General features: G+C 41.5%; 1 protein-coding gene across 5 annotated transcripts in view; it reads left to right on the forward strand.

Moving 5' to 3' along the window:
* The window catches only part of igf2bp1 (insulin-like growth factor 2 mRNA binding protein 1), a 31,039-nt gene extending 11,816 nt beyond the window's left edge, over positions 1-19,223 (forward strand). For 3 of the 5 annotated variants that reach the window (XM_053852665.1, XM_053852662.1, XM_053852666.1), the window contains 13 exons: positions 7,773-7,821; positions 9,260-9,311; positions 10,241-10,304; positions 10,629-10,922; positions 11,420-11,572; positions 11,639-11,764; positions 12,018-12,153; positions 12,228-12,350; positions 12,599-12,715; positions 13,437-13,511; positions 13,626-13,757; positions 13,839-13,952; positions 14,336-19,223. In XM_053852665.1, the coding sequence (XP_053708640.1) occupies positions 9,275-9,311; positions 10,241-10,304; positions 10,629-10,922; positions 11,420-11,572; positions 11,639-11,764; positions 12,018-12,153; positions 12,228-12,350; positions 12,599-12,715; positions 13,437-13,511; positions 13,626-13,757; positions 13,839-13,952; positions 14,336-14,491 (1,527 nt within the window). In that variant the 5' untranslated portion in view covers positions 7,773-7,821; positions 9,260-9,274 and the 3' untranslated portion in view covers positions 14,492-19,223. The remainder of the gene's footprint in view (positions 1-7,772; positions 7,822-9,259; positions 9,312-10,240; positions 10,305-10,628; positions 10,923-11,419; positions 11,573-11,638; positions 11,765-12,017; positions 12,154-12,227; positions 12,351-12,598; positions 12,716-13,436; positions 13,512-13,625; positions 13,758-13,838; positions 13,953-14,335) is intronic. The other 2 variants (XM_053852663.1, XM_053852664.1) reach the window with 2 other exon arrangements.
* Positions 19,224-20,447: the final 1,224 nt, after the last annotated feature.

The raw sequence follows: 20,447 nt of genomic DNA on the forward strand, positions 1-20,447 counted from the left end.
AACTAAGCTGTACTTTTGCATCTGTCCCCAAATCCATGAATTGATTTTGAATTGCTCATGAAATGTCTTTTTCCCCACTTCTGTCTTGAATTAAATGTTAGAATTCAACGCGTTGAGTCCTGAAATGGACCCAACCAATGTGGTCACCACATTAATACATTACCAGCTTTTGGCTGTCTCCCTCTGACAAGTCATGATAAAGAGAGATTATTTAAGGGTGGTCAGGTGTGAGTGGGCACATATTAATATTCAGGCCATCAAATGAATGAATAGTGTATGACGTGCTTTGCTTTGTTGGGTTTTCTCCTCAAGCACAGATTTGTTTAAATTACATCATGAAATGCTAGAACTGCTGCTAAAAGCTAGTGGACTGAATTGTTGAAAGCCTGATGGGTCGCAGTGTGAAAGCATGTGTGTTGAGGGACATGGGTCAAGTCAATTTCCACACTGACAAATCTGCCATTTTGACAGACTTGTGAGCGCATGTCACTCAGCTTTGGGAACAATCGGAGCCTCAGAACGCCTGGGACTGCCTGGACAGTGGGCAGGAGCACGCTCGGCCGAAAGCTCTGATGCCTGGATAATCCACTATAGCTTTGCAGCTGTGCAATAAGACTGCATTTTTTTAAGTGCCCATCTTTCGCCTTCGACATTTAAGATCACAGATTAGTCCGAAAGCACTGAAGTTTGGCGTCCCTTTGTTCCTGCACAAAGCTTTTATCCACTTCCGGTTACTTTTTTGGACCTCCATTCACCTGTTAAGGACAAGCATGTGTACATTTCGATTTTAATGTGGATTGATTCTGAATTCAATTTGTGGCCAAAAATTGATTTCTACTGTGTGTCCTGACATGGTGTTCTTTAATCTGTGATCATCAATCTGACAGTCATTTTAGACTCAGAATTCCATGACTCAAGCTCGACATGCTTGCACCGTGACTGTTTTTGTGAATTGTCTGAGGCAATTTACTCCTATTAAACACCGAGCAATTGTGTTGACTTCTCCTGATTCACTGCAAGTGAATTATAGACGTGGTGTTTACTTTGGAAACATCCGTCATAAGGTAAAACAAAAAGGTCAGTGTGTCATTTTGCCAGTAAGTCAGTTTTTTTTCTATTGACACTTGTCAGTGCGTCAAATATTCGTGCTCACGACAAAATGAACACAATTACTCGTGACATTCAGCGGAACAGAAACGTGTCCGCATAAATCCACGTCTGGAATTGACTCTCGCCGAAATTCTCAGAGTTAAAATGGAGGCTAGTCACATGTCTGACTCACTGGCATGTGCGTCGCGCACGCGCAGAACATGCTCTTGCATAGCGTCACGCGCACGGGGAGACATGTATGAGCTGCAGAAGGGAAGGAGACCCGCGGGGTGGGGGAGGTGGTGGGGTCTCCCCTCCCCCAGCGCCTCTCCGTTACCAGCGCGCAGACGCCCACCCCTCCCTCACGGATGTGGGCGTGATCACTTCGGGGGTGTGCCGTATCACAGCCGTTGCTGTGGGTCACGTGGTCTCGTCTTCGCTTCGCCGCTGCTGTAGATGAAGATAAGACTTTAAATTAAAATATTACTGCAGTAAACGGAAGCAAAACAATGTTGACAAAGCGTCAACAGCCGCTTGATATGGTACATCCACCTCATTATTTGGTGGGGGATAACCGTTTTAAACTGAATTTTGATTGAATGAAAGCCTTAAAAATGCTCATCGAATGTGTGACGACAGCGGCTTTTAAGACACAGGCTTTTTTTGTCCGACTGAAATGGGCTGAAGAGCACGGTGGTGGCGTGAGCAGGGCGTAATCCCAGGACCAGTTGATCCCGAGTCCCTATGAACACCCACCTGCTGCTGCTGCTGACAATGTCTTATATCGGATTTCATGATCTGCTGTCACTAATGTGCTTTGATTCCCTTTAATCACACTTGCTTGCTGGATATCTACCTGAAATGAAAGGCATTGCATTTGACATTTTCATGACGACGTTCTGACACTCATAATGAACATTTCACTTTTTATCCCGCATTAATTGTATTCTACTTGTGAGAACGGTTAAAATATAATGTATAATGTAAAATGTAATGTGGAAAATAATTTTAAGATAGTAGTGAAAATATTACATAAAGGATTGCAACTCCTAACACTAATTGTCTCTCACTATATATATATATAACTTATTTTTACTTGTGCATGTCGGTAAATCTGAACCGTTTTAGTAATGACTGTGCTGCAGTGACAGAGATGGCCCTCTGCTGTCCACAGCTGAGAACAAAGATGTGTGCAAGTGTGTTTTGCTTGAGACGGGCCCCTTGTCTTGCCCTCTCCCGATTGGCTGCTTGTGGCTGTCGATTCAAAATAATAGTAGTGGCTGACGTCACACACATCCACATACACACTGTAGGAAGTCCCTTTTTCCTCCACCATTTTGTGTCTACGAGGAGGTACTGATCTTCTCTGAGCAGAAGGTGAAGTCTCTACATGACTGACTTGCTCCAGTATTTGTCAAATACTGTGAAGCAGAGTTTTCAAGCTACAATAAAGTGCTGGTTTGACAGACTAGTGTGGATTGGACTGCAAACATGGTTTTAATTTAACCCGTCTGTGTAAAAAAAATATTTAGAAACTCGTAATAAAAAAAAATCTAATATGTAAATCACATATTTGGCTGCAACACTTTTGTGATTTGTTTGCAGATAATTGGATAAGTGATGATTCCCATTTTGACCGTTATAATTTGAATCATATAGTTTACTTTCTAGAAATCAGTGTGAGTCTTTGTTAACTAGATGCAATGCAATTTGCATTTGCAATGCAATTTGCCTTTTCAAGTGCAAATGATTTTCCTGTATATTTAAAATAGTTTTGTCATATTTTATTTCAGTAAAAATTTCATAAAATTGTGTTAACGTTTGCAGTAAAAGATATTAGTACTAAACACGTGATAAATGTATTTATTAAGTAATCAGTATTGAAAAATGTGTTCTAATCTACCCACTTTTCTGAAGTTTCATTTTAGTTGAGACTTCATGTGCGTTTGTTAATTTGCTGCTCTTCAAATTGATGATTTTTGTCAAGTTTTGGTTGCAAATCCAGTCATTTCAGTTTTATTTTAGCTCATTGACCTCTGCTACAATTGTATTATTTTTGTCCAAGCATCCATTACCTCTGCACTGTCTTAGTGTACATTTATTGCATGTGGGACATTTTACTATTCATCTGCAGAACTTAATTTAATTTAAAAACATTAAATAAGAGAGCGTGTGATTGGTTATTACTCCTTAACACTAAACGACCCCTCCCCCAAACTAAGAACCGTTGACCTTGTTTTAAATGATCATTATCTATAATAACTGTAATAGAGGTGGAGACAATTTACGTGGCATGAAAGTTAGAATTTAAAGCTATCTTCATGAGGCTGTGGGAGAAATTAGTTACCTTAACATTAAATTCATCCGTCTGTCGTGAACTGAATGAGCTGGAGGCGCTGTTCATAGGAGGGACACGGCGATCGCTCCTTGTTCAGGTTCTATACTTTAGTGAAACGAAATGAACTTTCAACGGCGTGACTTAAACATTTACGTGTGTCCGTTAGCGTGCTGTGTTCTTCCATCTACTTCCTCTTACTGTCGCGTCGAGGTTGAAGTAGGACCTTTTCTGGAATTCGGGGAATAATGGCGCAGTTCCCTCTCGCTGGCCCACTGCTGGTCCAAACCCCCATGTTGTGTTCAGTGGCGGGCACTTATAGAACGTTCTATAGGCCGCCCGGACCCCTCCCCCTTCCTTCTCCTCAACCGCTGCCTTGTGAATGAAGAGACACGCACACGCCTGTGCACCGATGTGTGCCCGGACTTCAGTGTCGCGCATACTCCAGTCATGAAAGGATCGTGGCTGTTTTATTTCAGCCAAAAAAAGTCTTGGGATTTTTTAAATCCGGTGTTGTCAGAACACTATGCAGCTTTCCCTTGGATTATCTCTTGGTAAAATATGCTTTCATGTATCGCACGTGCTTGATAGTAGTCACAAATAAATCGCCCGTGTTCTATTACATGTAATAAATGGAAATTCATTTTGCAATATAAGTTGTTGAAAAGTGTTATACACGCATTTTTTTGCAAGTGTTTATAAGTAGTGCGTGTGTACGCTTAATAGAAATGTATCGTTATCATACGCAGATGTCATACCCAGACCAAAGGAAGTACTTCAGATCACTCATTTATGCTTATAAATAATTAAAGCTTGGGGGGGGGGCAAGCTCCCACAAAATTGTCTTGCTTCTACTGTGTATTTTAGGCCGGTAAAAATGCAAAATATACTGGTCTGTAAACCACAAATACGTGGTGTTTTAATTATGCAGACTGAAACCAGGTCGGGGAAATACGCTATATGTCTTTTAACGTGTTAAAATACATATATTTTTTGGACTTGTCTTGTTTATTTTACTTGAGCACGTCACGTTAGTAGCTGGTTCCAGCGTGTTTTATTTGTGTGCGTGGATTAATTTCCACTTTGTCGTTACTGCTGAAATATAATGTTGGAATATTAACATATTTTAATGTTACAAATGGGAATACATTCTTAAACTGATAATGTGACTGAAAAAAAAAATCTGGGATTTAGAAATTATGTCAAGCGGACGGAGCCTCAAGTTTATGGCGGAGGTGATGACGTGTGTAACGGTTCTGCAAGTGTCGCCCGCGTCCTCGATTTCATCGCTCATGCGTGTTTAGCTTTCCGTAAAACTCGTCGAGGGCGACGTGCTCTGTCTGTGAACGTGAGAGGAAGTGGTCACAGGAAGATTTGTGTCAAAAAGACACCGACGTATACTGAAAATGTGTGTGTTTGTGTGAGAGTGTAGGGGCTGGGGGTCGCCTTCATCCTCCTATGCAATGGAAGCCCCTCTTGTCACGTGACTGCGTGCTCATTGTAGTAAATGGGCGTTGTCTGTTAAAGATGGCGGCCTGCCGGCTCTCACATGGATGTATGGCTGGGGAGCGGGGCGACAGAGGGGGATCACTGAGTTTTGATTGAAATGTTTAACAAACTTGTTGTAAAGCTACTGCCTGTTAAGATGCTTTGACCTAGATATTTCGTCTTCGCTGCCCTGAACACTGTGCGTCAGGTGGGGGGCTCCACATTGCTCACCCAGGCTGCGCTTCACTGCGGCGCTGAGCGGCTGCACGAATACATTGCGATCACTTTGTAATTATGAACACAATTATTAATCATACATTTGTGGGCAGTGAATCCTCGATCAGATGGAGCAAATCAAATGATGGTTTCTTGTCCCTTCATTCAAGTCAAACAAAGCGACGCGCGCCTGGTTCGCTTTAGAAACGGGCGGTGTACGGTCATGTTGACAACTTCCATGTGGGCCCTCCATTTCTCCGCCCCACTCTGCAACATGAAATGGCTTGATGATCCACAAAATGGCGAGCAACGTGGGGGGAAGTGCTGGTGATGGCGCGAGGACCTTAAACCGCTCGACCGCCAAACCTCCACATGGCAGGATCACGGGGAAGGAACAAGCGGTTGGAGATGAACACGTCAAGTCATTCCGTGTCACCCAGTAGCCCCCTTTTACGCGAACGATTGAATCAAGTTACGTGTTTTATGTGCAAGTGGTGGGGTGGCAAGCGTGTCCATTTTGTGTAAGCGATCCTTTTAAAATGGAGGCCCGCTGCTGAAGCAACAGGGAGGTCACAGACTGAACTCTGACCCCTGCTAGAGCAACCACTCCTCACTTTGATGAAATGAATTCCTGCAGTGAGACCTGCGTATTTAAATGGATCCACGTATGTAGCCATACTTTTGATGTGCTACTTACAAAGATACTTCATGAAAAAAAAATATGAATAGAATAATAGACTTATAGATAATTAACAAAGTTTTAGTGTCTACGTGTTTTGAAAACAAACAATACAGTTTAATAATGATAATACTTGGCTGGATTCAATTTAAGAGTTTATGTTGTTATATTATTTTTTTAATTAATTCTGTCTATACGACTTAAATGATGCTGTAATTTAATTATGACTTAGTCCTGTGTTTTGCGTAGATTGCCTTTAATATTATTGTAATGTAATTTCCAATGAAGACAGCCCATAAATCAATTAAACAATTTAAACCAACCTTATGCATGACTGACTACATTCGTCAGTGAAGAAGAACAGACTTTTCAAACTTCAGAAATTGTGCACTGGTAAGCCAAATAACTGTTTAATAAATAACGCAGTCACTGTTAACGTTAAAGATAGTAGTAGCAACGTTTTTTTCTAATTAATCTTCCTTTGTTTTAAGTGAAATTCTGAACGGACATATTTCCCGAGGGTCCTGTGTTTCTTAAGACGCGGATCTTATGACCTATTAAGAGTTATTCCTGTTGCAGCCTGCCACCTACTGTGCTGTACTCTGCTTTGCAGCGCCGATGGCTCACTGTAACTTTATTGTGATGTTATTGCTTCATTGACATCATACGAGCAGAATGAAGCTGTCTCGTGTGTCTTATCACAGTTTGTATGAAACTGCTGGGGGCGTGTTTGGCAAAATGTGCATTTTACTTCTCAACAGTTAAAACATATAAAATTGTTCTTACTCAAATATTGAATTCCAGATATCTTAGCTCCCTTCCCAGTCTTCAGTAAAGCTGGCTAAATTAAAAAATATGACACAAAATGTCTTCATGACTTTAAAGGAATATTTGTCTTGTTTTAGTAGTGATGGCAACATACAAGTCTGTGCTGGATGTGTAGTGCAAAAATCTCTGTGTTGGGTGTTTCACTGCTCCATATCAAAATACCTTCATCAACTGTTATTTATGGGCTGTCAAATCACATAAATGGTAATCCATAGGTGGCAGCTACGGTTGTAATAACTAGAACAAAATAAATAACTGAACTATGTAGTATTTTACATTCTAAATAAAAATGCACAGAGCCCTTCCTGTTCTTGTGTTTACCAGAATGCTAGAGTTCATCTTGAATCCAATGTTGTTAAAAGCTCAAAAATTGGACGTCAGAAAGTTTGTAACTATGGCTATCCTATTTTTTTTTTTTTTTAATGTATCCATTGTCTGAGACTTTTTTTTATGCTGTAAAAATAAATATTTAAGCAAATTTAAAAACAGAATTTTCAGTATGTAATTAAAAATCTAAACAAATAAACGCACTGGGTTGTGTGTATAAATGTGTTATACTGTGTGGCAGAGATAAGATAATAAATATGCAACTGCTGAACAACTACCCACATTTTTCTGTCCATCAGTTGGTGCCGCCATTTTCTTTTACCCCCAGCTCCCATTCTTGATGCGTTACCCTGGTGTCAGCCAATGGTAAAGGCCATAGGGTGGGCAGGCGGTGACAGCCGGGGTTATATGGGTTCAGTGATAGGCTTGGTGGGGGTGGGGAAGTGAATAGTGGGGGGGGTTTGGAAAATGGTGTGATAAGGCGGAACTCTGAAAACTGGAGGTGTGAAAGTGGGTGGGATCTGCCCTCTTTGATCAAGTGGGGTAAGCTATTATGCCTGGGGTGGGACCCAGGTATTTTGAAGTACGAAAATCCATTCACATGAGTTGTGCCTCCTGAGGTTGGGTGGAACAGGCGGGGGGTGGGGGTGGTGGAGGGGAATAGCAAGACGTCAAAGAGAGGAACAATCTAAAATGTAAAATGCTGTTTCAGATAGTGATGCGTCACATAAGCTCTCAATAGTTTAAATTCAGACGTACGCATTTGATGTGTGACCTGTTTTGTTAACGTATGGTCTCCTTTTGTTTCAGGACCAGGAAACTACAAATCAGAAACATTCCACCTCACCTGCAGTGGGAGGTAAGCTTTCCATTTCTGTTCCTCTTGATTACACAGTGAATTGGGAACGTTAGAGGTAGGAGAACCAAAGTTTTAGTCTTCCTTTTTTTTTCTTAGCGAAATTCCGAAAGGACATATTTCCCTGAGGGTCTGTGTTTCTTAAGATCTTATGACCCATCGAGAGTGTCATTCCTCTTGCAGCCTGCCACCTACTGTGCTGTTCTCTGCTTTGCAGCGCCGATGGCTCACTGTAACTTTATTGTGATGTTCTTGCTTCATTGACATCATACGAGCAGAATGAAGCTGTCTCGTGTCATATCACAGTTCGTATGTAACAGCTGGCAGCGTGTTTGGCAGGAAGGAGTCTGTGTTGTCTGACATTTTCCTGAGCATAAGAAGTCCTCCCAAACCCGCTACAGCAGAGCCGCTGCAATCTAGAATTGGTGACCAATTGATATTAATGTACAGAGCTCAAATATTGAGTAATATTTATTGAAAGCCAGCCTGAATATAAATTTAAAAATAATGATCATTAGGGTATTGAAACGTGCTGAAGTAAATTTCGGCACAATTTAGATGTTTCCAGACAAAACAGAAAAAATAGATATAACAAATAGAATAATAAAAATACATACAAATAGAAACATAATAGAACAATGGAGAATAAAATGTATTTTAGTCATATAATTTGATTAAGCTGTGAAATGTCTTGCTGCTGAAAACAAACTGTGTAAATTGTGAAGAAAAGGACACATCACATGGTCAAAATGGGTTCGTAGGAAAAATGAGAAAAAGCCATAACGATTGTGAGGAAATCAAAGATGAACATTTGAACCCACATTCCAAAGAAGAATGATTAAAAATGGCTATTCATTTCACAGGCTTGGATGTGATTAAGTATTGTGACTGGAATCTCTTCCATAGTTTGGGGTCCAGGAAACATTATCGCAGCATTTATTCTTCAATTCTTTAAGTGCAGGGGTTAGATGTCTGGTATAAAAGGTTTTAGATCGACTACTTTAATCACACATTTGCTCAATGCAGCAATGTGGGGTGTGTGTGCTCAAACCAACAGACCTCGGCCCATGAACCCGTTTTATGATTCTGTAAACAAAACTGAATATCCGTCAGGTCATTGTTTGACATGTCATTATGACTGTGTCCCGTCTGTGGAACAATACCTATTCCAGTCACACCGACAGGATCAGTGAATTAAAGACCAATTCACTTGTAGAAATCCTATTTTACTTCATATTCTGTTTACAATGTTTATTGTGCACACAATTCAAAGTTGTCTTCAGTAATAATTTGTGTCTTTTCTATTATCACAAGCTACGTTGAATAAAACTACATTTGTTTTCACAGTTTTCTATCTGTATGGTCTGGCGTAATGAAAATTATCTTGTTTATTATTAAATTATTTATCTTTCTTTTTAACGTATTTGTTTGTGTGTCTCAGGTGCTGGATGGTCTAATGGCCCAGTGTGGAACCGTGGAGAACTGTGAACAAGGTGTGATTTTATTCACAATAAAATGTCCTTTTGATGAAAACAACTGGCTGTGTAAGAGTGGAAACAGTCATCTCAGTTATCTATATCTTTTTTGTGTAGCATTTCACTTTAAAAAATGAAAATGGTGAAATGATAAATCTAGTCAGAAGTAAACTTTTCATCAAGTTTTGTTTCACTACAGCGATGACATGACTCTATAGAATTCTGCTCTGTTTTTGATTCGTTAAAGCCCTACAGAAGTAGCTGATTTGCGTACTCAAAACTGAAAATGAGTAGTAACACTTGCAACTACTGATTCATTTGACAATTCTAAATGTTACACTTTGCATGAATCATATTGTCTTATGACTGTGCTTCAACTTGTAAGTTCATCTGTTTCTCATAGTAGCCCTTAATAAAAAAATCTCCCATGCAGTCAATCGCAGAAAAGAATTTGTGTGTGGAAAAAATACTATGAATCAAGACCGCAAAGGTCTTCACACATGACCCACAAATGTATGTAAAGATAATGAAAATGTGCCTTTGTTTGTATTTTCTTTTGTTCATATTTTAATGTGCAAAAAAATAGTGACACACATTAACACAGCAACAAGCTATTTCAGAAAAAAAAAATCCTGGGTGGTGTGCATAATGGGCGATTGGATGGCTCGAACAACTTTTATGCTTAAATGGCAAAAGAAAAAAAAAGTATCTATTGATGGTTAGTTAGAATTTTCCAGATATAAAAGAAATTTGGGCAACAACACATGACATTGTTATTACACATCTACTGGTTGGCCTTGAAATGAAAAGTGTAATTAAAAAACATTCTTCATCATTCTTGTCAAGTTGAGCGAACACACATGCAAGCTCATTTTAATTCCAGAAGTGTCCCATTTTCCTGAGCAGCAATATCATTTTGTAAAGCAACATTCTTGTTTGTGTTACAGTGAACACGGACTGTGAGACTGCAGTGGTCAACGTCACATACGCATCAAGAGAACATGCCCGGCAGTAAGTCTTCCTCTTTCTTTTTTCCTTTTTTTTAAACACCGTTTTAACGTGACTGTTCATGAAAACCTCGAAGTTGATCATGACTGTCTGTCTTTCCGCGCTCATAAATTCCGTCCTATGATGCTTGGCTGCCACCTACAGGTCATATTTGTGAACTACTTTTTCTGTCATACTGCAACATTGTCAGGCGACTTTCGTTCCATATTACATTGACTCAGTTTACTGACATTTGCTGCTTGTTTCAGATCCGTTGAGGTCTATGATTTAATACACATTACAGAAAATGAATGCATTGTACTTTTCCTTCCTTCGCTTCTCTCTCAGAGCCATCCAGAAGCTGAATGGTTACCAGTGTGAGAACAACGCCCTCCGTGTCAGTTACATCCCAGATGAAACCTCAGAGATGGAGGGAGGCCACAGAGGCCAGGACAATGGCCGTCGTCCGGGTTATGGACCCCGGGGTGGCCCTCGTGGCGGGTCCCCGAGCTCTGGCATGCCACCCAAATGTCAGCACGCCGACATGCCCCTCAGACTTCTGGTCCCAACGCAGTTTGTGGGAGCCATTATTGGCAAGGAGGGAGCCACAATTCGCAACATCACCAAGCAGACACAGAGCAAGTAAGTGTTTGCAACCTCCACTGTTGTGAACTGCAGCTGATTTACAGATGCTAAGGACGTGTTTCAGTGGTCACTTTGAAATTGGAGAAACTGGCAGACACGCTCTATAAACGCTGAGCGTGCTTTCTTTTCCCCGTTTTTTTTTGTCCTCTCAATGTGAAGACGCTGATCGTGTTGGTGATTCTTCACACTCCAAAAACACACCTGTTCTAAATGCGACTCTCATTGGAATTCAGAAGTGTAGTGTTTTATTGTCAGTTAAACTGCCATCATAGCCACAAGATGGTGGTGTTATTTATTAGATTAGACTAAATAATATTGCCAAGTTTATGGTTTCAGGTGTTTTTCCTTCAGATCCAGTCATGAATAGTTTGAACAAATGACATCTGGTAGAGTGTGCCAGTGGTGCATGCTGTGTGCGATCCATTTGCAGTAGCAAATGCACTGCTGTGTAGAAGTGCTCTGCAGGCGCTTTGAAAGTGCTTTTGTGTTAACAGAGTTGACGTCCACCGAAAGGAGAATGCAGGGGCTGCTGAGAAGCCCATCAGCATTCACTCCACCCCTGAGGGCTGCTCGTCTGCCTGCAGAATGATACTGGAAATCATGCAACAGGAAGCCAAAGACACCAAAGCGTGCGTTGAGGAAGAAATGTAATTTAAGCGTTGAATCTGGTGGCAAGAAATCTGTGCTTACGAAGCGTTTCCAAATCTTTCCAGGGCGGAGGAGTTGATTCCCCTGAAGATTCTTGCCCACAACAACTTTGTTGGCCGTTTGATCGGAAAGGAGGGAAAGAACCTAAAGAAGATTGAGCAGGACACAGACACCAAGATCACCATCTCACCGTAAGAAGCAGTCTGATGTTTAAGCCACTCAGCGCTTTATACTTAAATATTTGTCTATTTGAGTCATCAGTTTTTGAGCCCATAAACTATCATATAATATTTGCGCTTCATGTTAATGCACTGTTTTTTATTTTACTGCTATGTCGTATTTTTTGCTCTAAATAAAAAAACAAAAAAAAAGAAAGAAAATTCCAGTCCCAATTTTATCCTTTTAATATTGGTTCATTCTGACTCAACGACTTGTTGTGTGCAGTCTGCAGGACTTGACCCTGTACAACCCAGAGAGAACCATCACCATTAAAGGCCTTGTGGAAGCCTGCTGCCAGGCAGAAGTGGAGGTGATGAAAAAGATCAGGGAGGCATATGAGAACGACATCGCTGCCATGAATGTGAGTCTTCATACGAACACATTCCGTTCATTGTGTTCCCCCAAATGGTTTTTAACCAGGAGTCTTCTCCATAGCAACAGACTCACCTTATTCCTGGTCTTAACCTGGGTGCACTGGGTCTCTTCCCATCTTCCTCCAATATGCCCCCACCGCCACCTGGAAATGCGGTCGGTGGCGCCCCTTATGGTTGCTTTGGGGTGAGTAACCGTTTTGTTTTACTTATTAAGCTCAGCAGTGATTATAAAGCAAGATAGGAGAAAAAAAACGAATAATTCTGTCTTAAAATTGGCAAGCCTGTCTGCAATGAAGCTGTTTTGACGTCCGTCTCTTTGGTTCAGTTACAATAAATATGTTTCTTAAACAATAATATAACGGATAGGCGTAGAGAAGAAATCATTTAGACAAATATAACCCTTGAAATAAAATACTGTTGGTGTTCACCCAGGCTCCGGAGCAGGAGACGGTGCATGTGTACATCCCTGCTCAGGCAGTGGGAGCCATCATCGGAAAGAAAGGGCAGCACATCAAGCAGCTGAGTCGCTTTGCTGGCGCTTCCATCAAGGTTTGAGTTTTTTCTGTCTTGACTTTCTGTACCTCTGACTCTGTACACCTGCCCAGGCAACATGGACATGTGGTGAAAGGAAGCATCTCGAGATTGCCATCTCAATTCATAGCTCAAAATGCGCTACAAATAACTTATTAAACTCACTTGCTACAAAAATTCTCTTCTGTTAGTGTAATACAGTTTACCAAAAAAGAACCTTCTACCACCTTAAGCTATCCCATCTTCTACATCCCTGCCTTTCTCATACCGTACCACGGTCCCTCGGTACTCTGTCCTAGCCTTTGTTTAGGTTTGCAAAGACAATACTGTAGATTGAAAGGTGACTTCTCCACTCAAGCTGGACAACACCTTCAGAATTGTATTCCCCCACCTGGAGGAAAATAATTCACCTGAAAAGAATTCTTCCTCTTCATTCCACCATTTAATCTTGGGCCTTGCCTACACTCTGTCCCTCTTCATAACCACAAACCTCATCCTGCAGATCACAGGCCTGTGGTGCCTGATACCACCTTATTAACAATGTCTTACATCTCAAAGTGGTAGTAGTCTCAAAGTGATCTTTCACTTAAACAGAATGACGCAGTAGGTTACCAACTCCCTCGCTGAGAGAACCACTAAATCCCGAGTGGCGCTTTAAGTACTATATAATTTAAGATAATAATCATCAAAGAACAAAACATTTCTCCAAACTGCAGCTAAGTGTTGTCGTTCTCTTTAGATCGCTCCAGCTGAAACTCCGGATGCTAAAACCCGCATGGTGATTGTGACTGGGCCTCCTGAGGCTCAGTTTAAGGTAAGAATATAGTTTACATCACCATCAAAGCCACTGGTTTAGGTTCAGTAAAGCAGTGGTCCTGAAGCTTTCCCTTCAACATGATCCCATGCATAATGTCTGTGGCTCTTTCAGGCTCAGGGAAGAATCTATGGCAAACTGAAGGAAGAGAACTTTTTTGGACCCAAAGAGGAAGTCAAGCTTGAGACACATATCAAGATGGCTGCTTCCGCTGCAGGAAGAGTCATTGGCAAGGGCGGCAAGACGGTGAGGCCCTGATATTTACTCGCTGGTTTGTGGCGACGGATTGCTGCTGCGGTGAAGTCAACCCTGGTGTTTTGTTCACAGGTGACCGAGCTCCAGAACCTGACGGCTGCGGATGTCGTCGTGCCCAGAGATCAGACCCCAGATGAAAATGACCAGGTCATCGTCAAAATCAACGGACATTTCTATGCCAGCCAGGTCAGAACCACTTGTTTACTGTGATCGTGCTGCATCAGTATGGCTCTAGCCACTTACAATCATTATCAGTCAGTAAAAAAATATTAGTTCTTGAGATGTAGCTTCTTACAGATAATGCATCATGTATTAAATGTGCCATTGTTGACTGGGTAACACACAAGATCCAAGTATTAAAAAATATATATATATATATATATATTTCCACGGGCCCCTCTGCAGACCCCCAGTTATGGTCAACACTTGCACTGCTTCTTTTGTTCATGCCTCACAGTAGTGCGCTTGGGGAAGGAGAATTGCAAATCTAGCTGGACATTTTTCCCACCTCTCCATACCATAATATCCCATCCGTTTGAATTGAAACCCACCTTTTCTCTCTGTTCTAGCTGGCCCAGAGAAAGATTCGGGATATCCTGACCCAAGTCAAGCCGCCACAGAAAGGTGGAATGGCCATGGGTCCGGGGCCCCAGCCACAGGGCTTCACAGAAATGGGCAGTCCAACACAGGGACTCAGCCAAGACCATCAACAACGCAGGAAGTGAGCGCCACACCGTGGGTGAGCCTTGCCACCTATTGGACTGACACAGACACATGGACGGACGGACGGACGGACGGATATTGAAGAGCAACACACGGACCCAGCGATAGACAGGGGTGACATGAAGAGGGAGGCATTCGCCCGGAGATAAGACAGACATTTAAAGAGAATAGGAACAAATGAAAAGATGAAATGGAAAAAAATGAGTAAATTAAAAATGGCAAAAAACAAGATCAGAAGACAGGCCAGAAGAACGACTGACTGAGGATGGGAGGATGATGGAGTGGGGGGTGGTTTCTTCCGAGTGGTCATTAGTGCGTCTACAGCAAGTTAGGCATCCAAAGACGGACTGAAACTAAGTGACAAATAGATGACAACCTTCTGCTTTGATGCAGCCTTTGAGACACTAGTGACACCCACCTGTACCTCAGCCACCCCCCACCTCCCACAGGCCTCTCTTCCCTTCCGCACTCAGTCCTATATTTTAAGGGTTTCTTTCTTTCTTTTTTTTTTAAAGATAGAGATATATGTATAGAAATGTTATATTCAGAGCTATTATTGATAGAATGCAGTGAGGCAGAGTCAGGAGAGGAAGCGTTGAAGCTGCTGTAGCGGCACGGGTATGTGTGTGTGTGTGTGTGCGCGCGTGCTACGCCCACCTCCAACCCAGTAGCCAATGAAAGTATAGCCGAGGGGCCGCAGATGTTAACACTGCTCTTTGAGGAATTCTCCGAATAGCGGGGAGGCTAGAAAAAAAACAAAAATATGAGGTTGTAAATATATAATCTTCATGTAAATGTTAACCGATGCTGTGTCCGACTGCCTTGCCTTTCCAGTGAAAACGGGGTCTTTTGGCTATTTTCCCGCCCCTCATCTTCTCGATGACGTTTTCACTAGCCTCGGGGCGGAGACAGAGGCTCGCCAGTTTTTGCCATGTGGCGGGAGGACCAGCAAGAGACAGTAAAGGGCAGCGGAGGCCGCAGCTGGTCCTGCAGTTCTATTGCAGCGGCTCAGCTCCCACCAATCTCAACAAACAAGCCAGCAGCTATGCTCGCTGGCCGCCGGCCCGCCCCTTCTACGGCATATTTTATATATATTATATATATATGATATGTGAGTTAGCCCGGCCCCTCCAGTGAATGTAATGAAGGCAGTGAGGCTTTGCTTCGCCGGAGTCAGTCCTGCAATGACAGACAGACAAAGTGCGTCTGAGGTGTTCTGCTCATTGCCATCCACCACGAGGCATCGGAGGCTTTTCTGCCTTGAGCGCTGACATGACAAAATCAGAAGGAAAGGGAGCAGCTTCCTCGTTCTCTCTCCACGCCTGCCCAAGGCCTGTGGCCGGAGCCTCCAGACCCACCCCGTCTGTGTATGATAAAGAGGGGCGGGGTCCTGTCGTGGATGCTCCTGCTAGGATTAGAGCAGATTAGAGAAGAAAGGCAAAAAAACCTACCTCAGGGTAAAGTTACCTCAGTATTACTAAAAAGTTTTTTTGCTTGCTGGTGTTTTGTATAAGAAGAGAAAGAAGCGATGAGTCCTGAATATTTTTTTATTTTTTTAAGGAAAAAGTATTTTGCTTTTGGTATTGTCTTGATGATTTGGTAATTTTTTTTTTCTTTTTTTTTTGTGTGTGACCGAGCTCAGGATGATGACCTTTGTTCAAACTGACGGTCGATTCACAGTAGAGGGCTGAGTGCCATTTCGGTTCCTTAGTTTCCTTCAGTGAAACAGCGTACTTTTAGTCATCCTGATGAGTGATTGGACCATAGTTTAAAGAAAATACTGGCCAATGGGGAGCAGTGTTGACTCCAGAGAGCAGGTCTTGATGGGCACAAGGTGAAATGTCATGTGACAGCAGTGCACTTCTAAGGCCTGCCCTCTTTTAGCCTATTGTTATGACATCATCACCAAATCAAAGCAAGAGGGCGGAAGTGTTCAAAACCACAAACACGTCACATGGAAAATGAAGCTTTTACTTGTTGCGCCCTCCTCCACTAACCTGTGAGTCTGATGGACACCTGTTTGTCAGGTGGTCCGTCCGGTGTCGCTGTTGGCGGGGTCCTCCACGAACACACACCTGAACTAGCTCTGACCTCTCTGAATGTGAATATTTATTATCTGTGCACTGACCATGACACCTCAGACGCTCCCTGTTGGCCACACTCATGCTTGGCGAGTGAGAGAATGTGTTTGCTGGTTTTCAAGGTTCTGTTTTTTTTTGTTTTTTTTTCGTCAAGAGGATGTGGTCAGGTGGACAAAAAGTAGGAATGGAAGCTATGGTCCTCTGTCTTCGACCGACGAGGGAGGAATAGAAGCAAAATGAAGGAGACTGTAATAACACTGTTGAGGAATTGATGCACTCCTGAACATTCATGATGCTTTTGTATTTTTGGAGAAAATACATAAAAACCTAAAGTGGGAAAAGAGCGTTAGGTTTTGGCAAAGAACAGACAGGAGATGTTTTATGTCTCACCTGCTTGAAGCTTCTCCCGTCACCAACCCTGCGGGACAGATCTACTCTGTGAGTAAATGCTTCCATCTTTGTTCAGCTGCGGAGATCTGCGTTCGGTCTCCAGCTCTCTCCAACCATAGAGCTCTGTTCCCAACCACCAAGACATTATAGGATCATTGACTTAGCCGGCAGTCATTTGTTTTGTTCATATTCATTTTTTTTTGTTTTATTTTAACAATACAGCAAGCTTTATTTGGACATGACATCTGTGGCGTACAGTTCCATCAGATCTACGTCAACCTATCGAACGACTGAGACTTGATACCAATTTAGTACAACTGTGGCGAGTGAGAAGATGTTCCTTCTCTTCACTTGTTCTCGGTTCCTTCTCTCCTGCTCCAGGAGGCAACGAAGATATTTAATTTAATTGTGGAAAGCAAGAATATGATTGGGTTTTTTGGAGCAGGTGGGAACGTCAGGGTCCCTCACCCTCTCTCTCTGCGCTGGTCTCCATTGTGTTTGTTTTGCTCACTTCAGTTGAACACATTTCTTTAACTCTTTGTTTTCTCTCAATTAATACTTTTTGTTTGGAAAAAAAAATGAGGATCATCCTGTTTGTTATTTTGAATGCACAAATCTATATAAAAAAAAAATGAAACCGCTTAAAATATGACTAACATGTAGCTCCATATATGACAGTAACTGTGCCAAACACACAGGAAGGGTCTCTGTATTAGATGCAATACAGCCATGTTTGAGCAAAGAGCACTGGACCCGTAAACGTCAAAGAATTTAGGAGAGAACGTTGGTGATGTGTCATGGTAGGGATGATATGACTCCACTCACCGTGCTGCCTACTCTTTCCTTAGATTCCCACACACAACCGAAAATGACCTCCTGCTTCCAGTTGGGTGCACAATTCACCGTGTTGAAACCGCAGACCATATCTGTTGTTGACAAGGCCCAAAATTGCAAGCCTTTTTTGAGCTAAATGGGTAATATATAAATATATATCTCTGCTGCGGTCCTTTATGAAATGTTCCCTTCTCCAGTAGCGTCACTTTACACTTTGAAAGAGTGGGTCTGAAGTATTTTTGGGCAGGAACATCAGCAAAACTCCCTGCTCTGTCGAGGAGGCTACTTACCACTCCTGAGAGAAGAAACGAACCACACGTAACTAGGAACGCTACCTCAAGAAAATCAGAAATTAAACTCAGCTAGAAGATTGTTTCTTAAATTTACGTTAACAAGAACGTCGGATACAGACACCACCCGCACTCTGTTACGCTCACCTTTATAATTTATTTTCATTTTGCTTTTAAAATTTACCTCTCTGCCCAGAAGGCGAGACTGTAAAGTAACTGACTGAAAAGATAAAAAAAACACAAAAAGTTCATATTGACACGTTGTGGTACTGGGATAGTCGTCTCAGTAGGGCTGTAATTCAGGTGTGGGCCGCACTCCTGGATCAGCCCTGCTGCCCCGCTCTCTCGTCCTCACAATCTCACCGCCTGAATCAAGAGGCAAAACACCTGTAACCATGTAATTGTTTTGTTGATCTACCTCTTAGAACAATAGGTATTTTTGTTTTTGTTTTTTTTTCTGAAAAAGGACACAAAAGTGTAAAAAAAAAATGTTCAAAATAAATCTAGATAAATAAATACCTGGGTAGCGGCATCTCCATATACTGTAGTGGATAGTCTATTAAAGGAAAACTTCTTCCAAAGATGATTTTTTGTTTACTTTCTCCATTTTTAGTCTAAAAATAATACACTTCAATGGGGCTCAAACTCCTGTTTATAATTTCTTCTTTAAAAAGCCCAACATGAAAGAGATTTCTTGATTCAATTTACATTTATTTTCTTTTCATGAAACTTGCATTTTTAAAAGTCATGTTTTATTTTATCTGTTTTCTTCTGACTGCAGATTGTATCTCGTGTTTGGGTGCATTTACCTTTTTTTTTTTTTTTTTTTCTGGGAAAGCCTTCATGAGTTAGCGCGCCTGCAAGGACCTTCTACACTGATCAATAACCTATATTCACTTCTGATGAGTCACTTGAGAGCAAAAGGACCTGTTGTTGTTTTAGTTGACTGTGTAGCTGCGGGTGGAAGGAGGCGCCTCTGGTGCACACTGGCTGGCCTTCCCCCTTCCACCACATGGCGCCTTTAGTCTTTACAGTATATGGACTTTCACCCTCTGCCTGCCTGATTCCTTTAGTCTTCATCAACACTTGTTTAAAACTCCTTGTAAACAAAACAGAGCATAGATATGAATGTGTTATTAAAGAAGAGAAAATGGACTCCCATCTGTGCCCGTGTCTTAATTATCATGAATGTGTGCCGGAAATAATCGTTTTTTTAAAGTGATACGAAAATAGCCCTGTAAAACAAAAGTCATTTCTAGTCTTCTGCTGGAGTTAAAGGTAAAATCCTGACATCAGTTTGAATCGAAATCCATGTTTGTTCTGACATCAAGTTAAAGCAAAGATGATTGTATAATCCAGTTAATCTATAGAGTAACTGCTGAATATAAATATACACTTAGTTGGCTCTGCAGATTTTTTTTGAAGATGCATATTCTGTTTCAATACAACAGCTACATGAGCAATGTACATTTTTGACATGAATCTCTTACTGTGGATCTAAATATTTTTGTCTGCCAACAAAAGTAATTGCTGTTAAATATCAAGAAAATAATCTGTTTCAAAAAAAGTCTTTTTTTTTTTTTCTTTTTTAACTTTATGCTTGATGTTTTTTTTTTTTTTTTTTTTTTTTATAATCATGTGACGTCTTGTTAGAAACACCGCCCTCTAGTGTTTATTGAAACCTAAACCTGATTTTTCTCCCATCTAGTTTTGGGACCAAATATTGCTGTCAACTCTCTTGCATCATGCAGTTGAACGTATGTATATTAACTACGGTAGCCTTCTCTTTTCAAAAAGCCAAGATGTCGTTCACGTAAATCGACCCAGATCGCAATAGGGAGCCTAAATATCTGTCCCTTCCCGTCCGTCCATGAGACCTGAGATCGAAGTCTCTGAGGAGACAAACGTTATCTGGTCCACTTTGCCTCATGCCCTGGATTACACATATGCTGTACCTCAATTTGAATTATAAATATTGACGCTAGTTTTGACTACGTTTGTTGCGTAATTTATGAATTATTTTCTTGTGAAAACAACTATTTGCACTGCAAATCAAATGTCGCAAATATAACATCATAGCAGAATCCAACTGCAATGCGACGTTCATTGTTCTTCACTACTCCATATCACACAAAACCTAAAGTAACTTTTGATGCCGGCCAAAAAGCAGTGCTCTCGTGGCGTTAGAATGTGTCTGTCATATTGACTGACTTCATATATGAGATCTATAGCATATTCAAGCTAGATCAGACAATAATAATTTGTCTCTCCATTGACTCCCAATTAAGTTATGGTCCCATGAGGTGGAAGTAGATGGACGGCTACCCGTAGCGCTCAAAAGAGTGACGTCAGAGTGGGACAAA

This window comes from Synchiropus splendidus, chromosome 19 (assembly GCF_027744825.2).
Source record: "Synchiropus splendidus isolate RoL2022-P1 chromosome 19, RoL_Sspl_1.0, whole genome shotgun sequence".
Lineage (NCBI taxonomy): Eukaryota > Metazoa > Chordata > Actinopteri > Syngnathiformes > Callionymidae > Synchiropus > Synchiropus splendidus.